Genomic DNA, 24,036 nt, shown 5'->3' with positions numbered 1-24,036 from the left:
AAATAATTTTTAATTACATAACAAACAATACCACCTGGTAAAAAACAAATGCAGGTTTGGATGTTTCATCGCCTTTGGTGATTTTTTGCAAGGGTTTCAAGAAAGGTGGTGTACCGGAAACATGTCAAAAATTGCGGTTCCACATTATTTCCGTGTTATGTTCGGCAGAATCCGATCTGCCTCATTATTCCCCACTACGCTGCGACAACCAGCCATGACTTGGGTGTATGTCGGCGGCAGATCGAAGTTAGATCGAACATCCTTCAGAAATTGTATTGCTAGTATTGCCACAAAGTTGGCCGGGTTGTGGTTCAGGATTGGCGTATGGCGACTTCCCGAATGCCGTTGGTGTGAGGATGTATTGGTTTGAGTTGAAACTGTTCGGATCCAGAATCATAATCACGGCAGGTCCAGATTGTAATTGGCCATCTTTTTTAAATATTCAATACTTATGAAACAAGAGAAACAACATTCCGAGCTGCATATTCCTGGTAGCGAAAAGTTGCAGAAATACAAGGGCAAAAGTCGCCGAAACGGTGCCACTGTCATGACGAAGGGACCATTCTATGCCATCTCGGCGACTCAAATATCAGTACCATTTCCGTGCCGACGATATTAACCGAACTCGTGTTGAATTTACCCATAATGAAACAATAGTTAACTTTCGTGGCCGAAATGACAGAAAAATGGTACCTTCGTCACGATAATGGCAACGTGTCGGCGACTTTTGTCCTCGCATTTCGGCACCTTGCCGAGACCAAGTACCTCTTCGGTACATGCCGGGATTGGAAGTAAGAGGAAAATCAAAAAATTACCCAAAATTTGTTGAATTTGTCGCATCTTCTTGGCTCGAAGCCAAAGAATATATATGCAAAAGGAGAAGAATCCAAGCACCAAGAAGGTGGACAAGGGTGACGATGTTATCAGATGGTGGACTAAAAAGATAAAATGTAACCGTTCAGTTCTCACATGTCCGTCAGTGAAGGAGGTAAAATTGAATGTTTACGTCTTCTCAAGCCACGCCATTCCTCATTCTGGTCTCGTCTAGCTGCATCCTGCTTTTGCTGATAGTCCGGATTACTCGATTCCCACCCAGCCCCACCCCCAGTTGCATTGTGGACGCCGATCAAAGGCATTTTCACAAAATTGATGGAAGGCAGTGGAATGAAAGCGGACAAGTAAATGAATTCGATAGGATGGGGATGAAGCAATCAATAACTTGAATAATTAAAATGTTGTGATCACTTTATTTCTGCCAAACATTGTAGCCATGGTTACAAGAGGTAGGCAAAAGTGGAATTGTGTTATGTATTCGTATGGATTTTGGGAATATAATCCAATCAAGGGACGAAGAATTAAATATTTTAGGTGTGTCGAATAGCGTTGGCTAAATGCCGGGCGAATAAATGCCCGGCATTTTGGGCATAAACCTTTAACTTTGTTGTATTCCGGGATATTATAAAATACAAGTGAAGACGAGGACATGATGGGTTTGAAATTTAACGATTTCAAGCAAATGACATACAAGTAAACTGATGATGACTTGGAAGAAATAAATTTGAGTAATTTAGCTAAAATTTACGAAGCATAATTTCATGACTATTCCATAAATAATTTAATGTAAATATCTTGCCAGGACTTTTATTTAAGGCGGACCCAGTCATTTAAAATTTTCATAGCTGTAAAGGTTATGATAAAGTATATAAAGCATTTATTTAAAATACTAGGGCGTCAACGACTCGTTACCTTGACTGGACATTTTGGTGCTGCAACTTACTGGTTTAAATTTTTCATAGAATGATAGTGTATTACTCTTCGGTTCAAAAATTAAAACCGGACTGTAACCATAGCAACAAACAAGGTCATAGCAACAAACATGAATACGAAATATGCATATGAAATACGAATATGAAATATAAAATATGAATATGAAATATGAAGCCTGATAATATTTATGGATGCTATGGCTGTAGCTATGAATAAAAACGAAATATGAAATATAGTAAGTCGTATGACATAGCAGCCTTGGTAGCGATAACCTCCATAGCAACAATAACAGCCTTGGCAACAATTCCAGCCATAGCTAAGATCAGATTTCATATTTCAAATTCATATTTTAAATCCATATTAATATTGATATTAATATTTTATATGCTTATTCATATTCATATTTCATAGTCATATTCATACCCATAATCATATTCACATTCGCCTTCGTCACATGAATCCATAGCAACAATAAGATCCATAGCAACAATATCCCAAAAATGCCTTTCCGCTGGCCAACTTTCATTCATACCCAACTAAATCATGTTTTTTTGTTTCGTCAGAGCTAGTTACTATGTCCAACTTTTATACAATACTCGATTTTGGAACGGATACATTTAACACGATACTGAAGTGTGGAATGACAAATCACAAATAAATTCTTTTAAATTGTGCTGAGTGATTTAGTGAAATGCAACAATCAATTGCTCTTTCCTAGAAAGTGTCCTGCTTGTTCACCTCACCAATTAATCCACTACACAGTTCAATGACCCATTTGGAATTTAGATTTATCACAATATCATTAAAAGTGAAATTTTGGCTGGACAATAGTCTGCATTTATTATATATTCAACCGGACGTAGATAATGAGCAGTTCATTTAAACCAACAGGAAGTCCTGGATTCAGTGTGGGCAATGCATTGTGTCCAAAATTACAGAGCAGAATTCAATTTCCGACTTGACACTATTGCAATTAAAGAGTTTGCCTGACAACTTGATAAATTCCCCCAGTCGTAAAATGAACTCGTTTTGAAGAGTACAATTTATCCTCAATTTTTTCGTAAATATGGAAAAAGTTCTGAAAACATTTTTTGACGAGACTCTTAAAAATATTCATTCCAAGGACAAGAATACGGTCAGTATTTGCAAGGATGTCATGGAGCGTCTCAATCTTGTCCTTACAACTTCCGGTTTCCATTACAACTTTGTAATTCATAATCTGAGAGATGATTACGAAATCGGTGTTATTGGACACAAAGCATATGAATCGTATGCAATAACTACTTTTAGCTAGTTTATTTATTTGGAAATATGTACATTTATTAATTTCTTGTAGCTTTGACATTGGAGAAATGAAGTTTGGGATTTGGATCTTTGAATCTGGAACTTTTTCATACAATGGATCTGCAAAGCGGAATATTTGTGTGGGTGGATACAACCGAGGAAGTTTCATAGAAGTTTACAATCCTCCATTGAAGGGAGGACTCACATTCACAAAACCGGAAGTGGGGGTGGAAGAGAAGAAGCGAAAAGTTTTGAAATTCTGTCCGAACAAATAAAACCTCGTATGTAGATGAATAAGGGAACAAAATTCAGGCCTGGTTGGCCAACAAAATTGCGTCAACTCACTTATTCTTTCTTTAAGCGCGTAAAGTTTTAACAATTTACTTAATTAATCCGTCAGAAATTGAGTGACGATTGAAATTAACCATGTAAACATTCACCGGTAGATTTGAAAACACAAGAGAAGTAAATAACGGAAAAAAAGTTAAAGCGAAATACATGGGTGTGGGGCGGGTTAAGTCGTAATTCTGTGCTTAATTTTCTTAGCCAATCAGAAATGAGGAAAATGACGTCAGTGTTTAATAAAAATTACCCGTCTACTCACCTTTACGCGATTACGGGCTTAAAGAATGAATAAGTGAGTTGACCCATTATTTAAATTTACCGGGATTACTATTTGTCTAGTAGAGATGCCAGGATCCGAGTCTCATTAATCGGAATACTTTCATCTACCCAACTGTGCATTCAAACGCACCTTTCATTAATCCTATGTTAGGTAACAATTAGTATATGAACCATTGTGTAACCTAACCTGTTTCCAACTTATTCTAAATAAAAATATCACTGCGTGTCTTACAACAAATAACCAGTGCAAAATAAAATTTGAAAACAAACTACTTTTCTTCTTCGATAATTAATTTCACGATTTTCTCAGTTTTACCTAAAAAGACTGAAATTAAGCAAATTTGACATTTTATGACGCTTAACTATTGTCCCCTGTCATTTTGCTATCGGTAGGACATCATCATAAACCCATTTTTTATTATTTTTATGTGAGAAGTGTGAATGCATGAAGTTAGTTACATATACACGAATTTTACATTTTACTACAGATTAAGTTGCGTTAAGTTAAGTTGCCATGGAATTATGAAATTAAATGATAGCAATTTCAGAGATATTTTTTTGAAAATGAAAATTGTGTTACTACTGGATATTATCCCTTCATAATTATTTTTCTAGCCATAAAATTATCCCTTTATTATCATATTTCTTGACCACCCTGTACGTATTACTTATACATACACATAGCTCAAAATATTTATAAGATATGTGAGTCAATTTCCTATATTCGTTAGGTACAAGATTTTTATATGTGAAATACATTTCATGAATTTGATTTGTGAGGCGTTTTGTGAAATCCTTTTCTGAGACGCGATAATATTATTCCATTTCATAAATGTCTCAATTCTTCCAGACGTTACACTCAGCATCGGATTATGTATATAAATATATTATCCAAACCTTTTTATTAACTACACATTGACTGAGGCTAAAATTTCACACTGTGCAGCATACATACATCTGTATTTTGACTCGGATTGGACTCAACAAGGCTGGACATATTTATGTAATATAAGCGTGCAATATTTCAATCTCAACATGCCTTGGAAATTGACATTAATATATCTGCCAAAGTGTTAAGCAGATGATCTCACAATTAATACCTTGTCAATAGAGAGGTAGAGATTGGTGTATTCTAGTCGACTCCAATTTTTGAGGTGACTCGTCGCCTCTACAATAGAGTAAAGACCGACGAAATGAGTCTCTACTCGGAATTTATTTTGATGTAGATTAAAAATACGCACGTTGATAAATTGAGGCACAAATATGGGTCAGAGCTTCAACTGTAATGGCTCGTGTGCAAAAAGTTATTTGATAATTGTTGAAAATCTTGGCTAATTTGTATTTGTCTATGTTTGCAAAAGGTGTTACGCACGAAATTCCTAGAGTTCCCGTATTGTTAAAAGACCTTGTCACGTTTGATACCAGAATTTAAGATGAGGTGAGCGGAAGTCTAATTTGCCAGAAAAATGGAAAACGAAGTTTTCGGTAGCAGGTTTAAATTGTGTCTTAGTGCTTGACTGCTTAACATATGTTGTATTAATGCAATGCGATGGAGAATGCTTTGGGATTTCACTAATGTAAAAAAAAACTTCATTTACAAAAATTAATTGGCAAATAAGACAAATTGATCGAGACTAACTTCTACATCGTTATTAGATAATTGGAGAAATCTGTATTCCAACGTAGCTGGATTCTAGAGTTGTATTCTAGTGATGATATTTGTACTATCGGCGAGAGAGTTGATTTTACGATCCTAGATCTACACTCAATTTCATTTTGTACTTCAAGTGACTGAGAGTCTCAATTTACCAAGGCGCGAATTTTGAATTCAAGTTCCGAGTAGGGACTTGCTTCATCGGTCTGTACTCTATTGTAGAGGCGATGAGTCGCCTCTAAAACCGAAGTCGACTAGAATACACCAATCTCTACCTCTCTATTGACAAGGTATTAATTGTGAGATCATCTGCTTAGCACTTTGGCAGATATATTAACGTCACTTCCCAAGGCATGCTGAGATTGAAATATTGAACGCTTCAACTCTGTACCATTAAATGTCACACCTATCCTTGTTTAAAGCATACCAACTTATAACCAGTGGTTAGCCTTATTTATGCAGATTTTTGGATCAACTCTCGAAACCAGACATGTCAAAATGGATCAGTATTCTAATTAGATTGGCAGTTCTACTTAAGCATTTAGTTGGCTGCTGTGTGTACATTTCGCAGCCAATTTCATCTGTACATTGTGCAAAATAAAATTTACTTGATTCCATCATGTGGAAAGAAATCGTCTATTCCTGGTTTCTCGCACTCCAGGGATTTAACTTACTTGCAAATGTGACCCCTTATGAAGCGAAAAGTGTGGTCGGTTTTGGCGAAACCTGTAACAACACAGTTTCCTGCGATTTGGTCAAGTTTCTGACCTGCAATGAAACCATTGGGCGCTGTATGTGTGCCAAGGAGGACAAAATGGTATATTATTACAGGGTTGGATGCCAGTCAGTTGTTGGTGAGCGATGCTCCAGAAGCACAGACATTGTCAACCAAGACCCATTTCAACATAGTGGGGCCGCCCTGGTGGGGGTACGGACTACTACAGAGGCATCCCTAAGAAACGATGGTGATAACAGTGAGAGGGAAATAGATGCAGAAATTCTACGGGTCAAATGGTAAAATTTAAAAGTTGTACTAAATAAAAAGTTATAATCCGGTTTCTATTCGTAATTAATTTAGGCCCGAGATGGCCAGCTGTATTAAAGGGGCAATCTGCAACGAACTAGGAGTTTGTCAATGTCCCCTTGGCCAATTCCAGAATGGAAATCATACATGGATGTGATAATTTACAGTATGGCTACCCATTTCTTGTGGCAAGATTGGATTTGAGCAATGGTGAGCTTATCTTTATTAATTATTTCTTGCCTTCCCTTCCCTCTGAACTAGGAATAAAAAACGCCTTCCTATGCTACCGAACCTGAAAAACAATCTCCATCCCTTCTTTGTATACCGAATCATGTTTTCAAACTAGGAAAGCAAAATTTCAGTTTCTTCCTTCCCAGCGAAATTAAAAATGAAGAAAGTGAAATGTGAATTAACACAGTTTTATCAAATAATGAGATTAGTAAGAATATAAATCAGCACCAAAAAAGCACCGTTCGGACTGCATATACTAGGTAATTTGCCGGAGGTCATTTTCACCGGTATATAAATTAATTTAAGACAATAATTCAATTACTTGCTGTTTTCGCAGAAAAAATTCAAAGTCTCTGAGAATGGCTTGTGTTAATTTTTTTTTTGACTGGGCGGCTGAATATGGGTCGTCTCTACACACGGACACATTGAAAAGACTAAAGATTTGCTATTTAAAATTACCTTCCCTTCTTTCCTTCTACAACTTCCAAAAAATATCTCCCTTCCCTTCCTTCCTAAATTTCCCAATAATATCTGCCGTCCTTTCCCACCCAAATTCCCAAAAATATTGGCCTTCCCTCTTTGCTTTTCCTTGGAAGGGGAGGGCCCATCTCTGAATTATTTGGGATATTATGGGCGCATGGCATAATTGAACATTTAAATTCCTGTTACAAAATTGTTTTTAAGTGACATACGACTTGAAGGCGCAATTTCTCGGCTAGCTGTTTATAAATAGAATTCCAAAGAGAATAGAAAGATCAACGTGCAATGTGATGACATTATCGGTCTTATGACTATTTAAGAGATTGTCATTCGCAGGGGAGGTTTGTTATCATGATTTTATATGAAACTGATTCTGAATAAAGATGCAATTGCGTAAAAGACCTTTACCCAAATAATTACTAGGTACAATGCAAGGGGGTATTCTCACAGCGTACATAAATGCATATGGAAGCTCATTTATTTTATTACAAGATTAAAAAGGTGGATTTACTACCAATTAAGGATCACTCGATTTACTCTTCATTAATCATCATCATCCCAACTGTCTTTCACTTTCTCTGCACCAGTTTCCTCTAGGTCTTCACCATCCCACAAATCAGCTTTAGCACTGACCACTGGACCAATTTCAGAATCATTCCTTACTTGAAAAGTTAAATTGTCACAAATTTGTAAATATCATGCAAATTGCTTTACGATATGTACGCAATACCTTGACCTGTGTAAGTTTCTGGATCAATGTTAAAATCACAAACTATTCCATAGTGATCACTAATGCAATACTTGCCTCCTGCCACAATTTCTTTTCCAATTAGTTGAAAAGATCTAAAAAATTAAGTAATTTTCAACAAAGTTGAAACCACTATGTGCTTAGAATGAAATAACTTAAGATCATTTCTTAACGACCTTGGCGTAACTTTGAAGTTCTTCTTACTTTCTCGGAAATAAATTCTGTCAAACCGCTTAAATGGTTGTGCATGGGATGGACGAAAATGGGTTATTTTATCAGGGTTCAGATCAGGAAACTATGGAGTACACTACCAAAATTAATAATTCATCATAAATCGATAATTCAAATAAATAATGTCTCACACCTGAATGAGTTTGTTCACCCTCAAATCCCAAGTACATTCTGAATTTTTATCCCTACCGAATGCCACCCAGACATCGTAATCCTGAACGTTCTTAGGAACAGTGACGTATTTAAACTGGTGTGGACAAGTAAGTTTTATGATAAAGAACAAGAATGGGGTCGAATATAAATATCGTCATACCTCCCAGTCCCTGACGTTCAGACTCCCACTAAATATCACATTAGCGTCTCCTTCTCTAGCTTGAAATATTTTGAAGCACTTCTGCAACTGTTGAACCCTGACGCGACTATTATGAATCATGCTCTCCAAGTGTGTGTTCAAAATACATAATTTGGTGTGACCGATTTTAACCTCGGTTTTTAGGAGACTCCTTAGCTCACCTATTAATAAAATATAAATTTTACCATTCAAAGCGGAAGGAGGGCAATTGTCGTTCTCTTGGAAATAGCATTGCTGCGGGCGGAGGACAATAGTCATCCGAAAAATTATGCCCTCGTGTTGGAGGCAGACAATTGTCGTTTTTTCAATTTCTTTCAAATTTTTGAACTGCGTGACCTTGCCAACTGACAAAACACGTCGATATCCCAAATTTTACGTGGCCCGTAGCATTACAAAAGTCCAATTTTCTCGCTAGAAATATACGAATTTCATCATGGCGTTGGTATGGGGAAGAGTCCCTGTATATTTTTTTTTAAACTCTAATTCAGATGAAAAACTCGCGATCGGCGCGATGGCATCAATTTTTAAGACGCCTTCCGCAGCAATGCAATTTCCGAGACGTAATTTCACGAACTAAATGGTTAATATAATAAGCACTACAATTTGTTCCACTGAAAATACCTGTCCTCTCAAAATAAACAATGTTGGACCCGACCAGTGACACGGTGGCTGTACGTATCAACGTAAACGTTCCCTCGTAAAAATGATCGTCCTCGAAGTTTCTACCAGCACTGAATTTATATAACCCGGCCAGCTTGCATTTAAGATATCTCGCAAAAAATACGTTCACTTCTTGTAACAATATAATGTCGAACATCTCCCTGTGGAAAGAAATATGTAAAACAATTTGTGGGAATAAATTAATTGTGGGGGTTACCTTTTTATCAGTTCTTCAAGAGCAAAGACCCTTGCGGCATTGTATCTAACTGTCAAACCGCCCAGATCCCAAGAAACGATGCGAAGCTTGTCTACCTTTATTTCCTCCTTTTTCACAGGTAACTCTTTTTTGTTTCCTTTTTCATTTAGTCGAAGATAGTTCAAGAGTTCGATTGAGCCTATTGTAGTTTCGTCTAGCTCTTTTTTAAATTCGTCGCGTAGTTCAGGAATTATTGTAAGCAATTGTGGATTTATCGGGTGAGGGCGAAACAAAGACCGGACTGATGGTGACTGAAGACTAAGTCTGAAATTGAGCATGTGAACAAAATCGTAGCATTCTTCGTCATTTAGTAACTCCTCCTTAAATAGGGCGACGACCTTTTCGTAGAGTGCCTGTACATTGAACGGGGTCGTAGTAGAAGCCTCCGAAATTAACTGTTATGTTAAGTGGAATAATGTCGATTAAAATTTTTAGGTTTATGATAAAGCAAATTTGTCACCTTTTCAGGATCGTCATATTTCTTGACTTGGATATCCACAGAACTTGCGGCGGCCTCGTCACCTTCTCCATTATCCTCTTCTTGTCCCATTGACTGAAAATCAATGTCTTTCATCGGCTCCATTAATTTTTCAAAGTTAGAGGCCATTGTTGTTTCTGGGCACAAACAAACTATATTTTAGAGCAATTACGTATGACCTACACAGCAAAAAATCCGATGGTGTTAATTTAGGTGTTAATTTGTCACCGTTTAATGTAAATTTTGTCCCCAATGGTGTCATAATTTTCACCACACTGTAAAATTTAACACCACCGCGAAAGGTGACTCCACCGCCTTGATGTCAATAATTTTTGAAACCACACTGTGACAAGTTAACACCGCATGGTGCCAAATTAACACCACATGGTGATAAATTAATACCACATGGTGACAAATTAACACCACACGTTGGGTGGATATGTGACTACCCCGGATTTTTTGCAGTTTACTTAAATTATTGTTGGTTTCAAAACTTTATACAACCTGCTGTACCTTGACAATTCGGACTTGAAGGGTGTCACGTAATTAAAAATCCACGCTGTGTTCTACTAGATCATTTACCAAAATAAGTAGTCTTATAATTAATATGGAGTTGTATATTCTTCTTTCAACATTTTCCAGCTGACAGACTGAACCACTACAGTGACGTGTGTATCTATTGCGCAGCCCAAAGTTTCACCATTTACTTTGTTCACCCAGAATGAAAGTCATATCATGTTTACACAAGCCAAAACAAATGCACATATCTATATTCAATTAGGATGGACGTGTATATTTGTGTATATGTGCATATCTACTTATATTCAGTCGTCAGATTACAAACTCACTGTGCCTTTATGCAAAGACTTAAATTTTAAAGTCGTTTAACACAAATTTTTATTATTGATAATTCTGAACTGTTTTTTTGTAAAATTAATCTTCAAAATTTGTTGTTAAAGTAAATAATCACTCCTAATCATATATTCGCTGAGTAAATTTTAATAAACTATTGAGCCATGTAAAGGGTAGATGGGGTGATAAATAATCAATAAATAATTAATAAATACTCTATGTCCAACGTCAGTACGGATTTTAAAAAGTTTATGAACAATCCACAAAACAAGGCTAAACAATTATTCTAATTGACATGATTCTGGTTAATGTATTTAGTCAAAATGCAATGTAGTTGGCAAAATAAAAAATACTTTGGCATATTTGACAAAATACGTTTAACACGACTAGGGTTCTACATTTGCACCATTTGTCATGTCAAAATGACATGACAATTAAGGCAATTAAGGCAAGGACAATTTATTTTATTTTTACATACTTCTTCAATTAGCAAAGATTTTATGACTGAACACTAAAGTGATTCAGCTCAAATCCCGGAAGAACTTAATTTGATCACTTCATTTGGTTTTTGCCAAGGTGACGTACAGGTCAAAGGTGGTAATGGAAGAAAAACTGCTTATGAATCCATTATTCACAATTACTTATCTCTATGTTTGTACACAGTAAGGGCTGGATTTATGTAAAGCATATGAATCGATTCAGGCTATTAATAATTTACTTACTCAGTTTTGATGTTATATGAATGCAATCTTCACATAGCACAGCATTTTAACCCCACAGCGGACGGTTGCCTATACCTGGTGCGCAGTAATACACAATGACAGAATTGATCATATTGCGCTGCACTACTTTAGTTTCTAAGTTTACTTGGATGTGGTCAATTTTGTTAAACAACTGCACACGTGTATTTGGTAACATTGAGCATGTTGAAACATATGCTGCTAACTATTTATATTTGCATATACCGTTACACATTATCAATTGTAAATTTTTCTATTCACTTCTTCGTAAGCACAGCATGATACTAAAACTGAACAGAACATTACTTGAACAACCAAACACACGCGTTACACTATTGACCTCACAAGTCCGATCTCTGTAAAATCAGTGGACCAAGAAAATCGTCGTTTACACAAGACGTATACTCCAAGAAGTGGGCGAATGAATGGATGGATGGAATTATGTGTATAATATCTAAACTCCTCCAGCATGAGGATTGTACAAAATAATAAGACAACTTTCATCATATTGGGATAAGCCAGCTTCATATAGTTATATTTATCGTAGTCAATGCTCTGTATTTGCATGATGGTGCAAATAGTATTTAATACCTATATTGGCGAGCAAATAGGCAGGAATTGGATGGATCGGGTATAAAAACATGCCAAAATTACGGATTTATAATACATTCTGAACAAGCCACTCAACCGTAAGGTTTTGGAACCAAAATATTTGCAAATCTCTCTCCATGTACATAACTAACAAACAAAGCATCACAAAATTATTAAGAAATGTGTACAGATGGAAATAGTAAGTGTGTAAAATATTAAAACCAGTTTTCGCTCCATGTCAGTCACACAACCACACCACGTGCAGAGTATTTATCCAAGTTTATCCAAGTGTAGTTGTATAATTCTGCAATAATTCAAGGCTTTCCCAACAAGGAAATCGGCTAAGGAAATTTAATAAAATCGTCCCATTTTATTTCACGACGGCATCTTCAGAACAACACTTGGCTTTAAATATGGGAAAAATCGGGGTCTTAAATTTGTGCCTTTCTCTATTTTTGCTTAACCTCCAATCGTTGGCACGAGGAGACAGTCATGTTGTTACAGAGTTCAATGCAACCGAGGATAGCAAACTATATCGTGGCCTCGTATTGCAGAATGACCTAGAAGTTGTGCTTATTTCTGATAGTAACAAACATCACAAAGCTGCAGCTTCCCTAATAGTTTCTGATGGTAAGTGGACCATTTATTTTAAAGTTTCTAGCGACGTCTTTAATTTTACGTTTGTCCAGGTTTCATGGAAGATCCTCCCCAACTTGAAGGTCTATCACATCTCCTCGAACATCTGTTGATTATCCAGAGCGTAAAATATCCCGAGATAAATTCACTGTACAAATTTATCCTTGAGAACGATGGCACAATGCAGGCGACAACTTACTGTGACAGGGTGGAGTATCACTTTAATGTCACTGCAGCAAAACTGTTTCCAGCTCTGGACATTTTTTCGCAACTCTTTATCGCACCTTTATTCACGGAAAGTGGGATCGAAAAAGAAGTCCGTGTGGTGAATATTGAAGCACAACATTACTCAGAAGCCAATTCCTTTGATCGGTTAAAAATTAGCAAAATACTCTATGCCGATGGTCATCCCGTGACAAGATTTTCGGGAGGTGTGCGAACACACGTGTCAATAAAGTTTAAGAAATGTTTGTATGTGCAGAATTTCATGAGATTGATATTTACAGGAATTTTATTTTCTTGCATTTCAGGAGACTTGACAACTTTATGGACGAATCCAAAACTGCATGGGATCAATTTAACGTCCGAATTGAAGAATCATTTTAAAACGTATTATTCCGCAAACCTGATGAAATTGGTTGTCTCGGGAAGTCAAGATTTGGACATTTTACAAAACAAGGTTGCAGAAATGTTTGGCCAAATAGCTAACCATAACGTGACACGTCCGTCATATCCAGATCCAATTAAACCCGAAAATGGTTCCATTTATAAGGCTGAAATCCTACCAAATTTTTTACGGAAGGTTGAGGACGACATGTTGCTAATGGATTTCAGTTTTTATACCGACGACTACATAAATGTTTCTTTGCTGGTGAGATTTATGAAATATTTAAGTGATAATACTTGAATTATGGATACTTACTTTGCAAATTCTTGCTCCACTTTAGAGGCAAGGCTATCTCAAACCGTTACTAGAATACGATAGGGAGGGAAGCCTGATAAATATTTTGCAAAATGAGGGTTTAATAATTGATTTAAAAATGGAGTCTGTTAATATTCCGTCATTTTCAAAATTTGCGGAATTATACATCTCGATCAGATTAACACGGGATGGACTCTTAAACTATGAGGATGTCATTTGTCGCATTTTTCAGGTAGTGCATAAATTAAATTCTTTGTCAAAATTATAAATTATAAAATCGACAATTTTTTCCCAAGTTCTTCAACAATTTGGAAATATTCGGTCTACAAGACTGGTATTGGAAGGATTCGATCAAAAATGTAAAAACTAAATTAAGTCAAGGAGTGGCCGATCAAGTTCAATTAGTTTCATCAATATCAGGCTGGATACATGTAAGCTGTGACGATTTTCAGAGTCACCATGATTTATTTTAGGAAAGTTTTTGACATTTCATTGAATGAAATTTTGTGTAGCACCTTCCAATTCAGAAAGCAATAAATTCTTGGTATCATACTAATTTTGATCCATACAATAACAATACTTGGAATTTAATATTGGCAAAATTGACTCCTAAGCATTTAAGGTAAAAGCCAATTATTTATTTATTGATTACCTGTAAACTAGGTCTTATAATTTTTTCTTAGGATAAAAGTGTCAGGAATTGCGGTAGTGCAAAACAAGACGATTTTGGTAGATCGTGTGAGCGGGGTTGAATATTATGTAGATACCGTTCATTCAGATATTGCAAATGTGAGGAATATGCACATAAGTTCGTATCCACCAAAGTGAGCAGTAATAATTCCTCGTATTAAATGTTTGAATAGAAATGGATGAAATGTCGGTTTTGCAACGAATCCCATAATTTTACACTTCCGGTTCAACCAACTGTTGAAGTTGACGAGGTACTTGACCTAGATAATATGGAAATCTTTACAAAATATGCCATAAATTGTAATAGTGTCTTCCGTATAAAACAGGAATTCCCCTTGTTCAAAGAACGCCAATTGAACTCTTCACTGTCCACGATATCATTTATCAGATATTCTTATTGTGACTCCTCCTGGGCCAAACTTGAAATATACAGGTCAGAAGGAGTGAAAAAATAGAAGGAAACCTTGTCTCCACTGAGTCTCTATTTTATCAGTGTTTTCTATCGCAGCCCCTTTTCCTACATTGATCCCCGGTCAGCCGCACTAAATTCAATTTTGTTCCACTCCTTGAAACGTGTGTTGAATCGAGTGTTGATTTCTGACCCGGAAATCACTTTAAATTCGATGGTGCAGAATAAAAATTGGATCGGGGTATCGTATTGAATTTACGTATTACACTAAAATACAATTTTATTTAATACTAACTAAACCTAGATGGAGTTTATGTGGCATTGTACAAAAATCGGAAGACTTATGTCCCTCATTGGGGATGTACTGCAAGCTGCAAATAATTTAACATTGTTTACCCCACGAGAATTTCAGCTTTCAAAAGCTATCTATCTGGCAGAATTAAATGCAAAGCTCGAATCAGCTCCATGTAGACAGGTCGACGTGCATGAACTGTTACAATCAAAGGTTTGGCTGACCCAAGATATTCTCCCATTTGTGGGTGGTAAGTGCCAAAGGAGGACAGTAATGAATGAAGTATTGACACTATAGTATTTTATTTTTGATAGAATTAACACTAAGTGATATGGAATTGTATACGAAGAAATTTTTTTCCCGCATCCGTTTTATGTGGTACATAGATGCCAGTTTATACGCAAAGGTATGGGGTGGGGTATGCTTTAACAATTTTGCAATTAGTGATTAGAGGTGGTTACACATTGGAGTTACAGTGAAGTTGTAACTTGTAACGCGTTGGTGACCAACTGTTACCAAATCGGTATAGTTGTGCTATTGTGATCGCGTACCTACATGCTAACATGAACCATGTTACATGTACATGCTAATCGAAGTATATGCAAAATTATAGCAAATTAGAAAATAGTTACAAATAATCGAAATGTTTCCCCAACTAGGATTTTATGCCCCTAGTGGTTGATTTTGAAAAGCCATTTCTCATTTCCGGATCAAAGGAACTGCTTTCTAAGGAAATCGTAAAACAAAGATTTGTCGATATACCTGCTGGTTCGTACACAGTACACTTGTTAAAACCAAACATTGGGTTTATGCAGTTGTTACAGAGTCCTTTAACAGGTTCTGCATGGCTTTACTCTCAAAACGGAGTCAACTTTCATAAAACGTCTTGTGCAAAGGTTTATCTTTTTCATATCTCAAAAAATGATTGGGACAACGATTTAATCCAATTAACCAAACTAATGATGAAAGCGGAAGCTCTTAACCGACTCAGGACAAATGAAACACTTGGATATCGTGTCTTCACGGAGACCTATTTCCTCAATAAAAGAACGTCGTGTGTATCGATAGCTGTGGATTCACTGAAAGATCCGTATTTCGTTGCAGAGCGGATTCATTCCTTTTTAAGAGATTTTGCCGTAAATTTTTTCACCTATAATATAATTATGAATAAACTTAAATGTAAATATTACCGTTTTTTAGGAAAGTCTAAAAAATATGACGGAAGAGCACTTGTCCACCACGATTTCGACACACCAGTCCTTAAATTATCTTAAAAACGAGACTGGAGCAAATGAGTTTATTCAATTTTACGAGGTTTCAAAATAGAAGAATACAAAATAACAATTTTCTACGTGGTGGAAACCATTCAATTTCTAATTATATTTACTTTAAGGAGCTTATCGGACTTCGAGAAGGTCAGACAAGGCGACTTACAATAATAACTCCGTCTGTGGAATACGCAACAAAAGAGTACAGTAAAGCTGACGAGCTGAGCTTGAACTCGGTAAATACTTTATTTTATATTTATAAATCAAAATATTTAGTTAATTATTAATTAACACTTATTTCTTACGTAGACCTACATCAAAAATTTTGACGATTGGAAAAAGACGTTAAAACTCCAGGAAGAGAAGTTTACTTGAAGTTAGTCACGTCATGCACATTTAGTTGTTAACCGGATAAAATTCAAATCTGGGTTGTTCATTATTTTAATCGATCGGCAATTAACTTTGTAATTGGTACTACCGATCAATAACTTAATCAAGAATTTATGCTGAATGACTTCTTCATATGTAGATCTCGGTTAAAAGTTGTATCGACTTTATCAAACTATTTAAAATTTCTCGAAAATAAATATAGGTTATTTGTGAGCTTTCAACAACCTTACGACATTGTTTCGACAAAGTTTCGACGTATTCGAAAAACGGTGTTAAAAAATTAAATGTATGCCCATTTCGGACTAAGTTATGCAGAAATAACCTTTTATCTTGATTTTAACGCCATCGACAACTATAGTGGCGTCAAATAACGCCATGACCGTTTTCGAAAATATTGGCCAAATTATATGAAATCGAAAATTTAAGTTGTTGTTAATATGTGTATGTATATTATGTTGTTAATTTGTGGATGGTCATGACCTGTGACCTTGTCTATTCGCCATGACTGTTTTTGTGCCATCGATGGCGAGGTGGAGGGATAAAAAGTGTGGTAGAATTACTACACGTGCAAAGTTGGTGCCGCTCGTGTGAGGAAATTTGAGACCGTGCTGTGATGCCATTTCTCTTCCTTTTCTCACTGCTCAAGTGGCCGAGTTGAGTAGATGTGGCAACATCTACTCTGCTCTGCCAAACTTATGACTTTGGATAAATCAGACCACTTGAAAAAATTTAGCCTTGAAGTTAAGGGAGGATGATAATCAATTAGATTGTCATCTAGAGTAATTAAACCCGATATTTGGTTTAATTACTCTGAATGAAACTATTACCTGATGAAACGACGGTAACAAAGCAAAATAAACAAAGGAAAATAAAAATTGCAATATTCCTATCAGGATAAGAAATACATGTGACGCCATTTTTTGCAATCTGTCCCGTATTACTAGTGGAATATTGTACGCAATTTAATGAAACGTGCAAATAACATATTAATTTCCAAAGTCCATTAATATCAATAATTATTCCCAAAATGTTGTTTATGCTCAAAGAAGTATTGGATTGTTTCTATTTCTCATGCTACTTCATCTCATGATAATACCATGATGGTATTAATAAAAATTATCAAGTGCGTATTTGACAAATTGCTACATATAATTAAAAAAAATTCCCGATATTTGACTGCCTTGCGAATAATGCTTGAATTTTACCTGTTTGCTCAATAATATTTACAACCCATGCTGAATGTATCAAGTTTGCAAAGTAATTTTAATTTCTACATCGTATTAATTTAGTATTACATAAAATAGTATAGTATAGTTTTGGTTTATTATTCGCAAAAATTCATAGCCATTACAATTCAAAAGAACAATCGAACCCCGTCATACAGGAAATACTCACAAATATGAAGTTAAAGTTATATATAAGAAATAAATTATTTGTTAGCATACACGTTGAGTAAATTTCAAAATTCTAGGAGCCAGCACAATCCAAAAAAAAAAGATTTGTAAGACAAAACAGCATTATTACACACTAAATAATAATATTTTGAATTATAATCGGTATTCATATTAATAATACATTTGTGTAACCTCTTTAAAACATTAAGGGATCCACATCTTGACCATTATTGGTATTACAGTCCACTACCTCGGCCTCGTCTTCGCATCCTCTTCCTCCTACCTTAGTCTCCGGGAGTCTTATAGTTCTTTTCAAACGGTGAACCTTCCTCAGATGATTTTTCATCATAGTCTCGTCCTGGAACTTTTCCTCACATTGGACACATTGCACGACCAACAATTCAGGATGAGCCTCCTTCCGATGCATCCCAAGGCTTGAAGAATGTTCAAATCCGACCGCACAGATACTGCATTTACACTTCCCTGACCCATGAGTGCGGTAGTGTGCCTCATATTGACCTAAGCTTGTACACTTTTTTCCACACGCTGTGCAATCCATCCCACCCGGGATCACTTTCCAGCTCTTCTTCTTTGCCAAAGCCTCGTCCTGGTTGGCCTGGAATTTTGCAGCGAGTCCAGTCTGCCTTGCAATAGTGCAACGCGACCGTACATGCGCCAACATGTTCCCCTTGACCGAAAACTTTGCACCGCACCCCGCCTCGCAAGAATGTGGTTTCACTCCGGTATGTTTGTTCAGATGATTTTTCAAATTATTTTCTGACTTCGCGACGTAGTTACACTGCGGACAGACAAATGTCTCCTTTTCGGACCTCTGTGGCCGAATCGCGTGCACAGTCCAGCGATGATTTTTCAGTCCTCGCTCCGATTTGAGTCTCGTGGTGCAAAGGTCACATGAGAATTGGCGTGTGAAAGTGGTCAGAATCACTTTGGTGCATTGATTGTTTTAAGTGTGTAGATAATGAGCTATTCACTCGAAAAGCAGAACTGCAATTGGGACAGACGAATGGTTTTTCTGAAAATAAATAAGTAGGAAATATCTATGAGAATTAAAAGTTAAACAATATTACTAATTTTTTGCACAATATTTAGTTACCGCTTTTATGCCATACTATATGTCTTCTCATTTGGGCCGGCCAGTTGCACGTCCGTGGACAGTGGGGACACTGTATAATTTTGGGCGGCTGGTACACCTCCCTTCGCCAATTTCTTCTCTGCCGCATGAATCCACGACTCAGCTCGGCCAATTTTTTAGAATCGTTCTCCAATTCTGGCCATTGGGGGGTGTGAGTGAGCTCGTGCATCTTAAGGAATGTCCAGAATGCAAAGCCTGCAGAACACGTGCCGCACTTGAAAGGTTTTTCCCCTTTGTGTTCTTGACGGTGGGCGTATAAGGCTTTTTTTGTGGGAATTTCCCCTCGCAGATATAACACGTTTGAAGCGGAGTGTCTGTAATCTGAAAATTATAAAAAGCACAAGAAATCTTTATTGTTAGCTAGCACTAATCACAATAATAAGTTTTCCAAATTATGTAAAATTATGTAAATACCGCTGTTGCGGTGCGGTCATCGGAATCGCCAATTAAGTCATCTTCATCATCCACTTGCTCTTCATCGTCATCCATGTGATCATAAACTTCAATTTTTTCGTCAACGTCGCCATTTTCATTTTCCTCGTCTATAGATAAGTCGTCAAACATTGGCACATTGGAACCAAAAAATTCCACTCTTTGCCAAAATTGAGATTTTTTTGATAAATTGAGTTTCCTAAAAAATGCAGTACATAAATTAATCAGACATTCAATAGTACGGCATAGCCAAAAATAAATAAAAATATTTACTCACAATAACCCCATCGTAACGTCGTCCTCAAGTATAAGAATATTTATCTCATGCTTTTCTAAAATGTGTAACGCAATTGCCGGCTCGTGAGGGAGATAATCTTCACAAATTTCACACATCCATCTCAAACGGTTAGAATTCGCCATTTCTTTTTACTTTTTACGCTTTACACTCGTTATATTATTATTATGCGACTTACTGAAGTTTTGACTTTCACAAATCTAGGTTTTACTTGATAGAAATTCAACTTATCAGGAAACGTAACGTAATACACGGTAATTAATTAATCAGTCAATTATTAAATTAAATTATGAAATTGAAAGAAAAACGATATTTTTATGGCAAGAGAGAAGAGAGGACGGAGAGGGAGCAGCTGCGAGACTGATATTTTTCTTTTCTCTCGTTGGAGCAGACGGCTAAGGTACAAGTGAATGCAAGGTTGCCATCATTTACTCAGCGAGTTTTTTCCGATCTTGTACGATCGGAAAAACCCGATGTAATCACATATCCACCCCACGTATGGTGTTAATTTATCACCATGCATTGTTAATTTGTCACCGTGTGGTGCCAAAAATTATTGACACCAAGGCGGTGGAGTCACATATCCATGTCACGCGGTGGTGTTAAATTTTAAACCGTATGGTGTAAATTATGACACCATTGGGGACAAAATTTACACTATGCGGAGACAAATTAACACTAAAAATAACCCCATTAAATTTATAGTAGCGGATTTTTTGCAGTGGAGAAAGTCACGTTGCATTGATGATCTCTTCCCTCATTAGTAATGAGTCATTACAGACGAGTGGTGACTAACCAATGGTGAGATTTAAAAAAATCCAAATTCGAATAGATATTTATTTACATATAATTATTATACACTACTTTTGACAAAGTGTTAATTAAGAAAATTAATTTTTTATTTCACCACATTCAGAAATCTTTATGTTGACACTAATGCACAAATAATGTGCTATATCTAAAATGCGCATGCAGTAAATTACTACTAAGATTGAAGATTAATGCAATCCACTCCCACTGGTGAGTAGTGGTAATTTGTCATAGGGAAGATTCCGTCTAGTAAATAATTAAAAGTGTCCATGTCACTAATCTGAAAACTTTGCAGTAGTTGTGGGTTTCATTAATAAACTACAAATTTATCTCTAAATATGACTTGAATTAATTTGGCAACCAACGAATTTGTTTACCGAACAAATGCATGTGAAATCATGCAAATATTTGAACGGCATGTAAACAAAACAAATTTATGAATTCAACTCTCTCTTTATTTCTCTTCCTTTCCATAACTTGTGCCACTAATGTCGTTACTAGGACCAATTTTAAGTCTCGAGTTTGTACAGAAAACTCAAAAAAAACTCAAAAGCCATTTTTTAACATTGTCTTGGTATTGGAAAAATCTCATATTTTGATAGAAAAATTCAAAATTTTATCATATAAAATTCCAGATTGCAATATTGGCTGATATGAGAGAAAGTTCAAAATAATTTTATTTTTTCAAAATATAGCTGCTAATTACATTTTTGCAACAACATGACTATCACGTAGCCGGTCGTTGGACCTTGTTTTGGTAACTGCGTGAATGTCACGTAGTAGGTAGGCATTGGGTTAAATTAAGTGATAATCTAAAGAATATATGTTAAACGTTTTATTCTGAAGCTTGTAACTGAAATAGATATACATACATACTGCACTACCCTATATAAAATTAATTCATCCCAAATTATAAAAAATCCAGAGACCAAGAAAATTTTTGAATACCCCAGTAAAAGTTAGAGCTTTGATGTAACATAAACAATGTATATGTACAATGGACAGCATATCCAGTCACTCTCGTCCAGCCGGCGTAAAGACGAATCCATATGAATTAATTATAAATTTAAGATTAGAGGATAGGAAACATGTCGAAAATGAAAATACGTGAAAATATGGATCCGATTTAACAGAGGTAAGTTTAAATTGTAAAATTTTGAAATTTACAAAGTCCCCTACCATTACCACGTTGAGATGAATATCCTAATTGTGTCTGGAATCGTTCACGTGAAAAAATATGGCCTAATGGCTGATAACACTAGTTCACGTTGTTAGAAAATAGGAGAGGATGTAAAATCATTCTTCACATTTTATTGCCTTGCTAAAAGGTCTAATTTAGCATGTATGTAAGAATGTATCAATAATTCGTTTTATGACAGCCTTGGTCACAAAAATATTCTAAATATATGAGTATCGGCATTCCTGCCTCTTCAATATCCGTGTCCCAGTTTCCAATCTAAATCAGGAATTGTTGTATGAAATTGGATGTCAATATAAGTGTGTCCATTCAATGAATAAATAATTATTCTGATTTCCGACAGCCTCTCGCTCGCATCTCTGTCATTCTTTCAGCAGTCACACACGTCTGGCTGGATAACATACCCATTCATTAATAACCAATTGAGAAATTCAGGGGTTACCAAATTAACACCCGGTGCATATGTATGCACCACAATTGGTGCATTATGTGATATTGTAATATTGGGTTTGCTCCCAATTTGTATGGCTGGTGGCTGCGTAGGAAGTTCTTCCTTTTTAGGTGGCAATTCCACTATGTTTGTAGAATTTTCTCTATTTTGCCTGGTGACATTTGGAACTGGGTTGGATAATCCGTTATCACCGGAATTTGGGGAAATGGTGGTCGATTCCTCGTCAAAATCTTGCCCGCTGTAATCTCGAGTGGTGGAAGATAACTGGTCCCCTCGAGCCGTTATTACAAAAGCCATCTAAAATTTGAATTATTTTAATTTGAGTTATCCACATATTTAATAAGATCAGCGAGTCATAGTTAAAACTATATTGCGAACCAACAAACGAGATCAAATTCTACTTTTATTTCCAGAGAGGCTAAAAATTGCGCGGACACCAATTGGCCAATGCTACTTTTGAACTAGGATATGACTTAATGTTGCTTAAATAAAGAGATTATACACCTGGGAAAATGTATGTATGTGAGGACAATTTTTATCACAGAAATTACACTTAAAATTGTCGTATCAAAAAACTGTTTTTATAAAATCGAAACGGTTGTAATTTGAGTAGAACATAATTATTTTTAAACGTTACTGTTTTTTTTGTAAGCTCTTAACCTCTTTTTGACCAAAGTCGATATATTGCGTATTTGAAATCAAGACCCTTAGAGACCAAATGCATCATATGATGTAGATAAATTTTCCATTGGCAACTAACATCGAAGTTGAAAATTGGTAAAAACTGAAAAACTTCATTATGAAAAGTGGAAAACTCCATGGTGGAAAGCCGGATTTTTTCAGCCTAATTTTTGAATAATGTCTATATCAACTCCATGTAAAAATATGGAATTTTCATTTTTTTCGAATTTGTATCAGTTTTGAAAATTGACAAAACTCAAATTCGCGGGTCAGTGGCAACAAGGGCTTTGAAGTTACGGTCAAAAAAAGGTTAACCAAGTAGATAGATTCTTTTGGTAACTAATTTCTAATTTCCCAGGGGATAACACCCAATATGTTTAGGAACTTGTAAAAATTACCAAAATTCTTTGATGAATTTTTTTTTACTTACCGAAGTGGTGGCAACTTTAAGAAAAAAAATTGTCACCAAGTATAACTTTAAAGATTTGGAAAACTCCATTGTGGAGAATGACTGTAACGTGGACTAGATGTGAAGATGTCAAAGATTTGTGACAAAGTGATCAGAACATGATGCCTCTTCTCGACTAAATGGAACAATTATGTACACACGGATGACAAAGGAACAACCGAACTTTCTAGGCTGTCCATTACAAACACTAACGGTAATCAAAAACCACCGTTAATAATTAACAACCTTTGTTGAGATAAGGTGTCAAGTGGTAAATGATAAATACACAATGTAAATGTGTTACCTATAATAATTACCCACTTAGAACTTTCCACGAAAAAATGTCGTGAACCTTCCTAATAATTTGCTGTAATTTACATATTAGGTAAACAAGTATGATTATGTACCACATAATTTCGGTACTGAGGGAGAAATTAGTGTTCAAAGTGACTACTATGAAAAAGCTTGGCAGGATTTTCATTAGTAACTTTACGGCAAAAAATATGTAAATAATTGTTTTGTACAAAAATCTCCAAAGTTGGCAAAATACAAAATTTTGTGGTGACCACAATTGCCAAATTAGGCATCATGATTC

The 24,036-nt window shown here is 35.9% G+C and overlaps 7 protein-coding genes across 12 annotated transcripts; 3 read left to right on the top strand and 4 right to left on the bottom strand.

The window, feature by feature from the left end:
* The first annotated feature begins 2,607 nt into the window (after positions 1-2,607).
* LOC110850232 lies at positions 2,608-3,947 on the top strand. Its single transcript, XM_022097697.2, has 2 exons — positions 2,608-3,036; positions 3,104-3,947. The coding sequence occupies exons 1-2, from the start codon at positions 2,834-2,836 to the stop codon at positions 3,324-3,326; spliced, it is 426 nt and encodes a 141-aa protein (XP_021953389.2). The 5' UTR covers positions 2,608-2,833; the 3' UTR covers positions 3,327-3,947.
* Positions 3,948-7,503: 3,556 nt separating this feature from the next.
* On the bottom strand, positions 7,504-10,823 carry LOC110849979 (tyrosyl-DNA phosphodiesterase 2). Of its 6 annotated transcripts, none has more exons than XM_035852359.1 (9): positions 10,303-10,823; positions 9,772-9,926; positions 9,273-9,706; positions 9,017-9,216; positions 8,357-8,556; positions 8,177-8,290; positions 7,989-8,107; positions 7,795-7,907; positions 7,504-7,699 (listed from the first exon to the last, which is right to left on the bottom strand). In XM_035852359.1, exons 2-9 carry the CDS (start codon positions 9,916-9,918, stop codon positions 7,608-7,610), a joined length of 1,419 nt encoding a protein of 472 aa, XP_035708252.1. In that variant the 5' UTR covers positions 9,919-9,926; positions 10,303-10,823; the 3' UTR covers positions 7,504-7,607. The 6 variants fall into 6 exon arrangements, with proteins under 6 accessions (XP_035708252.1, XP_035708253.1, XP_021953158.1 ...); XM_035852360.1 differs by having other exon boundaries at positions 7,504-7,722; positions 10,303-10,822; XM_022097466.2 differs by having other exon boundaries at positions 7,504-7,726; positions 8,177-8,266; positions 10,303-10,819.
* A 1,529-nt stretch (positions 10,824-12,352) lies between these two features.
* On the top strand, positions 12,353-13,515 carry LOC118435916 (insulin-degrading enzyme-like). The gene is made up of 2 exons (XM_035852438.1): positions 12,353-12,602; positions 12,662-13,515. The coding sequence occupies exons 1-2, from the start codon at positions 12,386-12,388 to the stop codon at positions 13,513-13,515; spliced, it is 1,071 nt and encodes a 356-aa protein (XP_035708331.1). The 5' UTR covers positions 12,353-12,385.
* Positions 13,516-14,224: 709 nt separating this feature from the next.
* LOC110850482 (insulin-degrading enzyme) lies at positions 14,225-16,797 on the top strand. Its single transcript, XM_035852188.1, has 10 exons — positions 14,225-14,319; positions 14,394-14,471; positions 14,547-14,653; positions 14,729-15,171; positions 15,236-15,327; positions 15,581-15,689; positions 15,759-16,057; positions 16,122-16,235; positions 16,315-16,425; positions 16,499-16,797. Exons 4-10 carry the CDS (start codon positions 14,934-14,936, stop codon positions 16,562-16,564), a joined length of 1,029 nt encoding a protein of 342 aa, XP_035708081.1. The 5' UTR covers positions 14,225-14,319; positions 14,394-14,471; positions 14,547-14,653; positions 14,729-14,933; the 3' UTR covers positions 16,565-16,797.
* A 1,026-nt stretch (positions 16,798-17,823) lies between these two features.
* On the bottom strand, positions 17,824-20,221 carry LOC110850481. Its single transcript, XM_035851997.1, has 4 exons — positions 19,836-20,221; positions 19,541-19,757; positions 19,088-19,447; positions 17,824-19,006 (listed from the first exon to the last, which is right to left on the bottom strand). The coding sequence occupies exons 1-3, from the start codon at positions 19,976-19,978 to the stop codon at positions 19,226-19,228; spliced, it is 582 nt and encodes a 193-aa protein (XP_035707890.1). The 5' UTR covers positions 19,979-20,221; the 3' UTR covers positions 17,824-19,006; positions 19,088-19,225.
* LOC118432881 (zinc finger protein 774-like) lies at positions 18,170-18,655 on the bottom strand. The gene has a single exon (XM_022097916.1). It carries the CDS (start codon positions 18,653-18,655, stop codon positions 18,170-18,172), a length of 486 nt encoding a protein of 161 aa, XP_021953608.1.
* A 1,094-nt stretch (positions 20,222-21,315) lies between the features above and the next one.
* LOC110849826 lies at positions 21,316-23,648 on the bottom strand. Its single transcript, XM_022097280.2, has 2 exons — positions 23,424-23,648; positions 21,316-22,609 (listed from the first exon to the last, which is right to left on the bottom strand). The coding sequence occupies exons 1-2, from the start codon at positions 23,490-23,492 to the stop codon at positions 22,232-22,234; spliced, it is 447 nt and encodes a 148-aa protein (XP_021952972.1). The 5' UTR covers positions 23,493-23,648; the 3' UTR covers positions 21,316-22,231.
* Between the last annotated feature and the right edge of the window lie 388 nt (positions 23,649-24,036).

The sequence above is a fragment of the Folsomia candida genome, unplaced genomic scaffold (assembly GCF_002217175.1).
Source record: "Folsomia candida strain VU population unplaced genomic scaffold, ASM221717v1 Fcan01_Sc005, whole genome shotgun sequence".
In the NCBI taxonomy this organism is placed as follows: domain Eukaryota; kingdom Metazoa; phylum Arthropoda; class Collembola; order Entomobryomorpha; family Isotomidae; genus Folsomia; species Folsomia candida.
The sequence above is the reverse complement of the archived record's forward strand: the minus strand, read 5'-3'. Positions and strand labels throughout refer to the sequence as shown.

Excerpts from the sequence above, each read along its gene's own strand:
- LOC110849979 (XM_035852358.1), bottom strand. The coding sequence starts at position 9,918 with ATGGCCTCTAACTTTGAAAAATTAATGGAGCCGATGAAAGACATTGAT. Across the intron at positions 8,291-8,356 it reads TGAACGTCAGGGACTGGGAG|TTTAAATACGTCACTGTTCC; the intron begins GTATGACGATAT and ends TGTCCACACCAG. Across the intron at positions 8,108-8,176 it reads GGGTGAACAAACTCATTCAG|TTTCCTGATCTGAACCCTGA; the intron begins GTGTGAGACATT and ends TGTACTCCATAG.
- LOC110850232 (XM_022097697.2), top strand. The coding sequence starts at position 2,834 with ATGGAAAAAGTTCTGAAAACATTTTTTGACGAGACTCTTAAAAATATT. Across the intron at positions 3,037-3,103 it reads GGACACAAAGCATATGAATC|CTTTGACATTGGAGAAATGA; the intron begins GTATGCAATAAC and ends AATTTCTTGTAG.
- LOC110850481 (XM_035851997.1), bottom strand. The coding sequence starts at position 19,978 with ATGGCGAATTCTAACCGTTTGAGATGGATGTGTGAAATTTGTGAAGAT. Across the intron at positions 19,758-19,835 it reads GACGTTACGATGGGGTTATT|GAAACTCAATTTATCAAAAA; the intron begins GTGAGTAAATAT and ends TGCATTTTTTAG. Across the intron at positions 19,448-19,540 it reads ATGACCGCACCGCAACAGCG|ATTACAGACACTCCGCTTCA; the intron begins GTATTTACATAA and ends TATAATTTTCAG.
- LOC110849826 (XM_022097280.2), bottom strand. The coding sequence starts at position 23,492 with ATGGAGTTTTCCAAATCTTTAAAGTTATACTTGGTGACAATTTTTTTT. Across the intron at positions 22,610-23,423 it reads TTAAAGTTGCCACCACTTCG|ATGGCTTTTGTAATAACGGC; the intron begins GTAAGTAAAAAA and ends TTCAAATTTTAG.
- LOC110850482 (XM_035852188.1), top strand. The coding sequence starts at position 14,934 with ATGGAGTTTATGTGGCATTGTACAAAAATCGGAAGACTTATGTCCCTC. Across the intron at positions 16,058-16,121 it reads CCTTTTTAAGAGATTTTGCC|GAAAGTCTAAAAAATATGAC; the intron begins GTAAATTTTTTC and ends ACCGTTTTTTAG. Across the intron at positions 16,236-16,314 it reads AGTTTATTCAATTTTACGAG|GAGCTTATCGGACTTCGAGA; the intron begins GTTTCAAAATAG and ends ATTTACTTTAAG.
- LOC118435916 (XM_035852438.1), top strand. The coding sequence starts at position 12,386 with ATGGGAAAAATCGGGGTCTTAAATTTGTGCCTTTCTCTATTTTTGCTT. Across the intron at positions 12,603-12,661 it reads TTCCCTAATAGTTTCTGATG|GTTTCATGGAAGATCCTCCC; the intron begins GTAAGTGGACCA and ends ACGTTTGTCCAG.
- LOC118432881 (XM_022097916.1), bottom strand. The coding sequence starts at position 18,655 with ATGTTGGCGCATGTACGGTCGCGTTGCACTATTGCAAGGCAGACTGGA.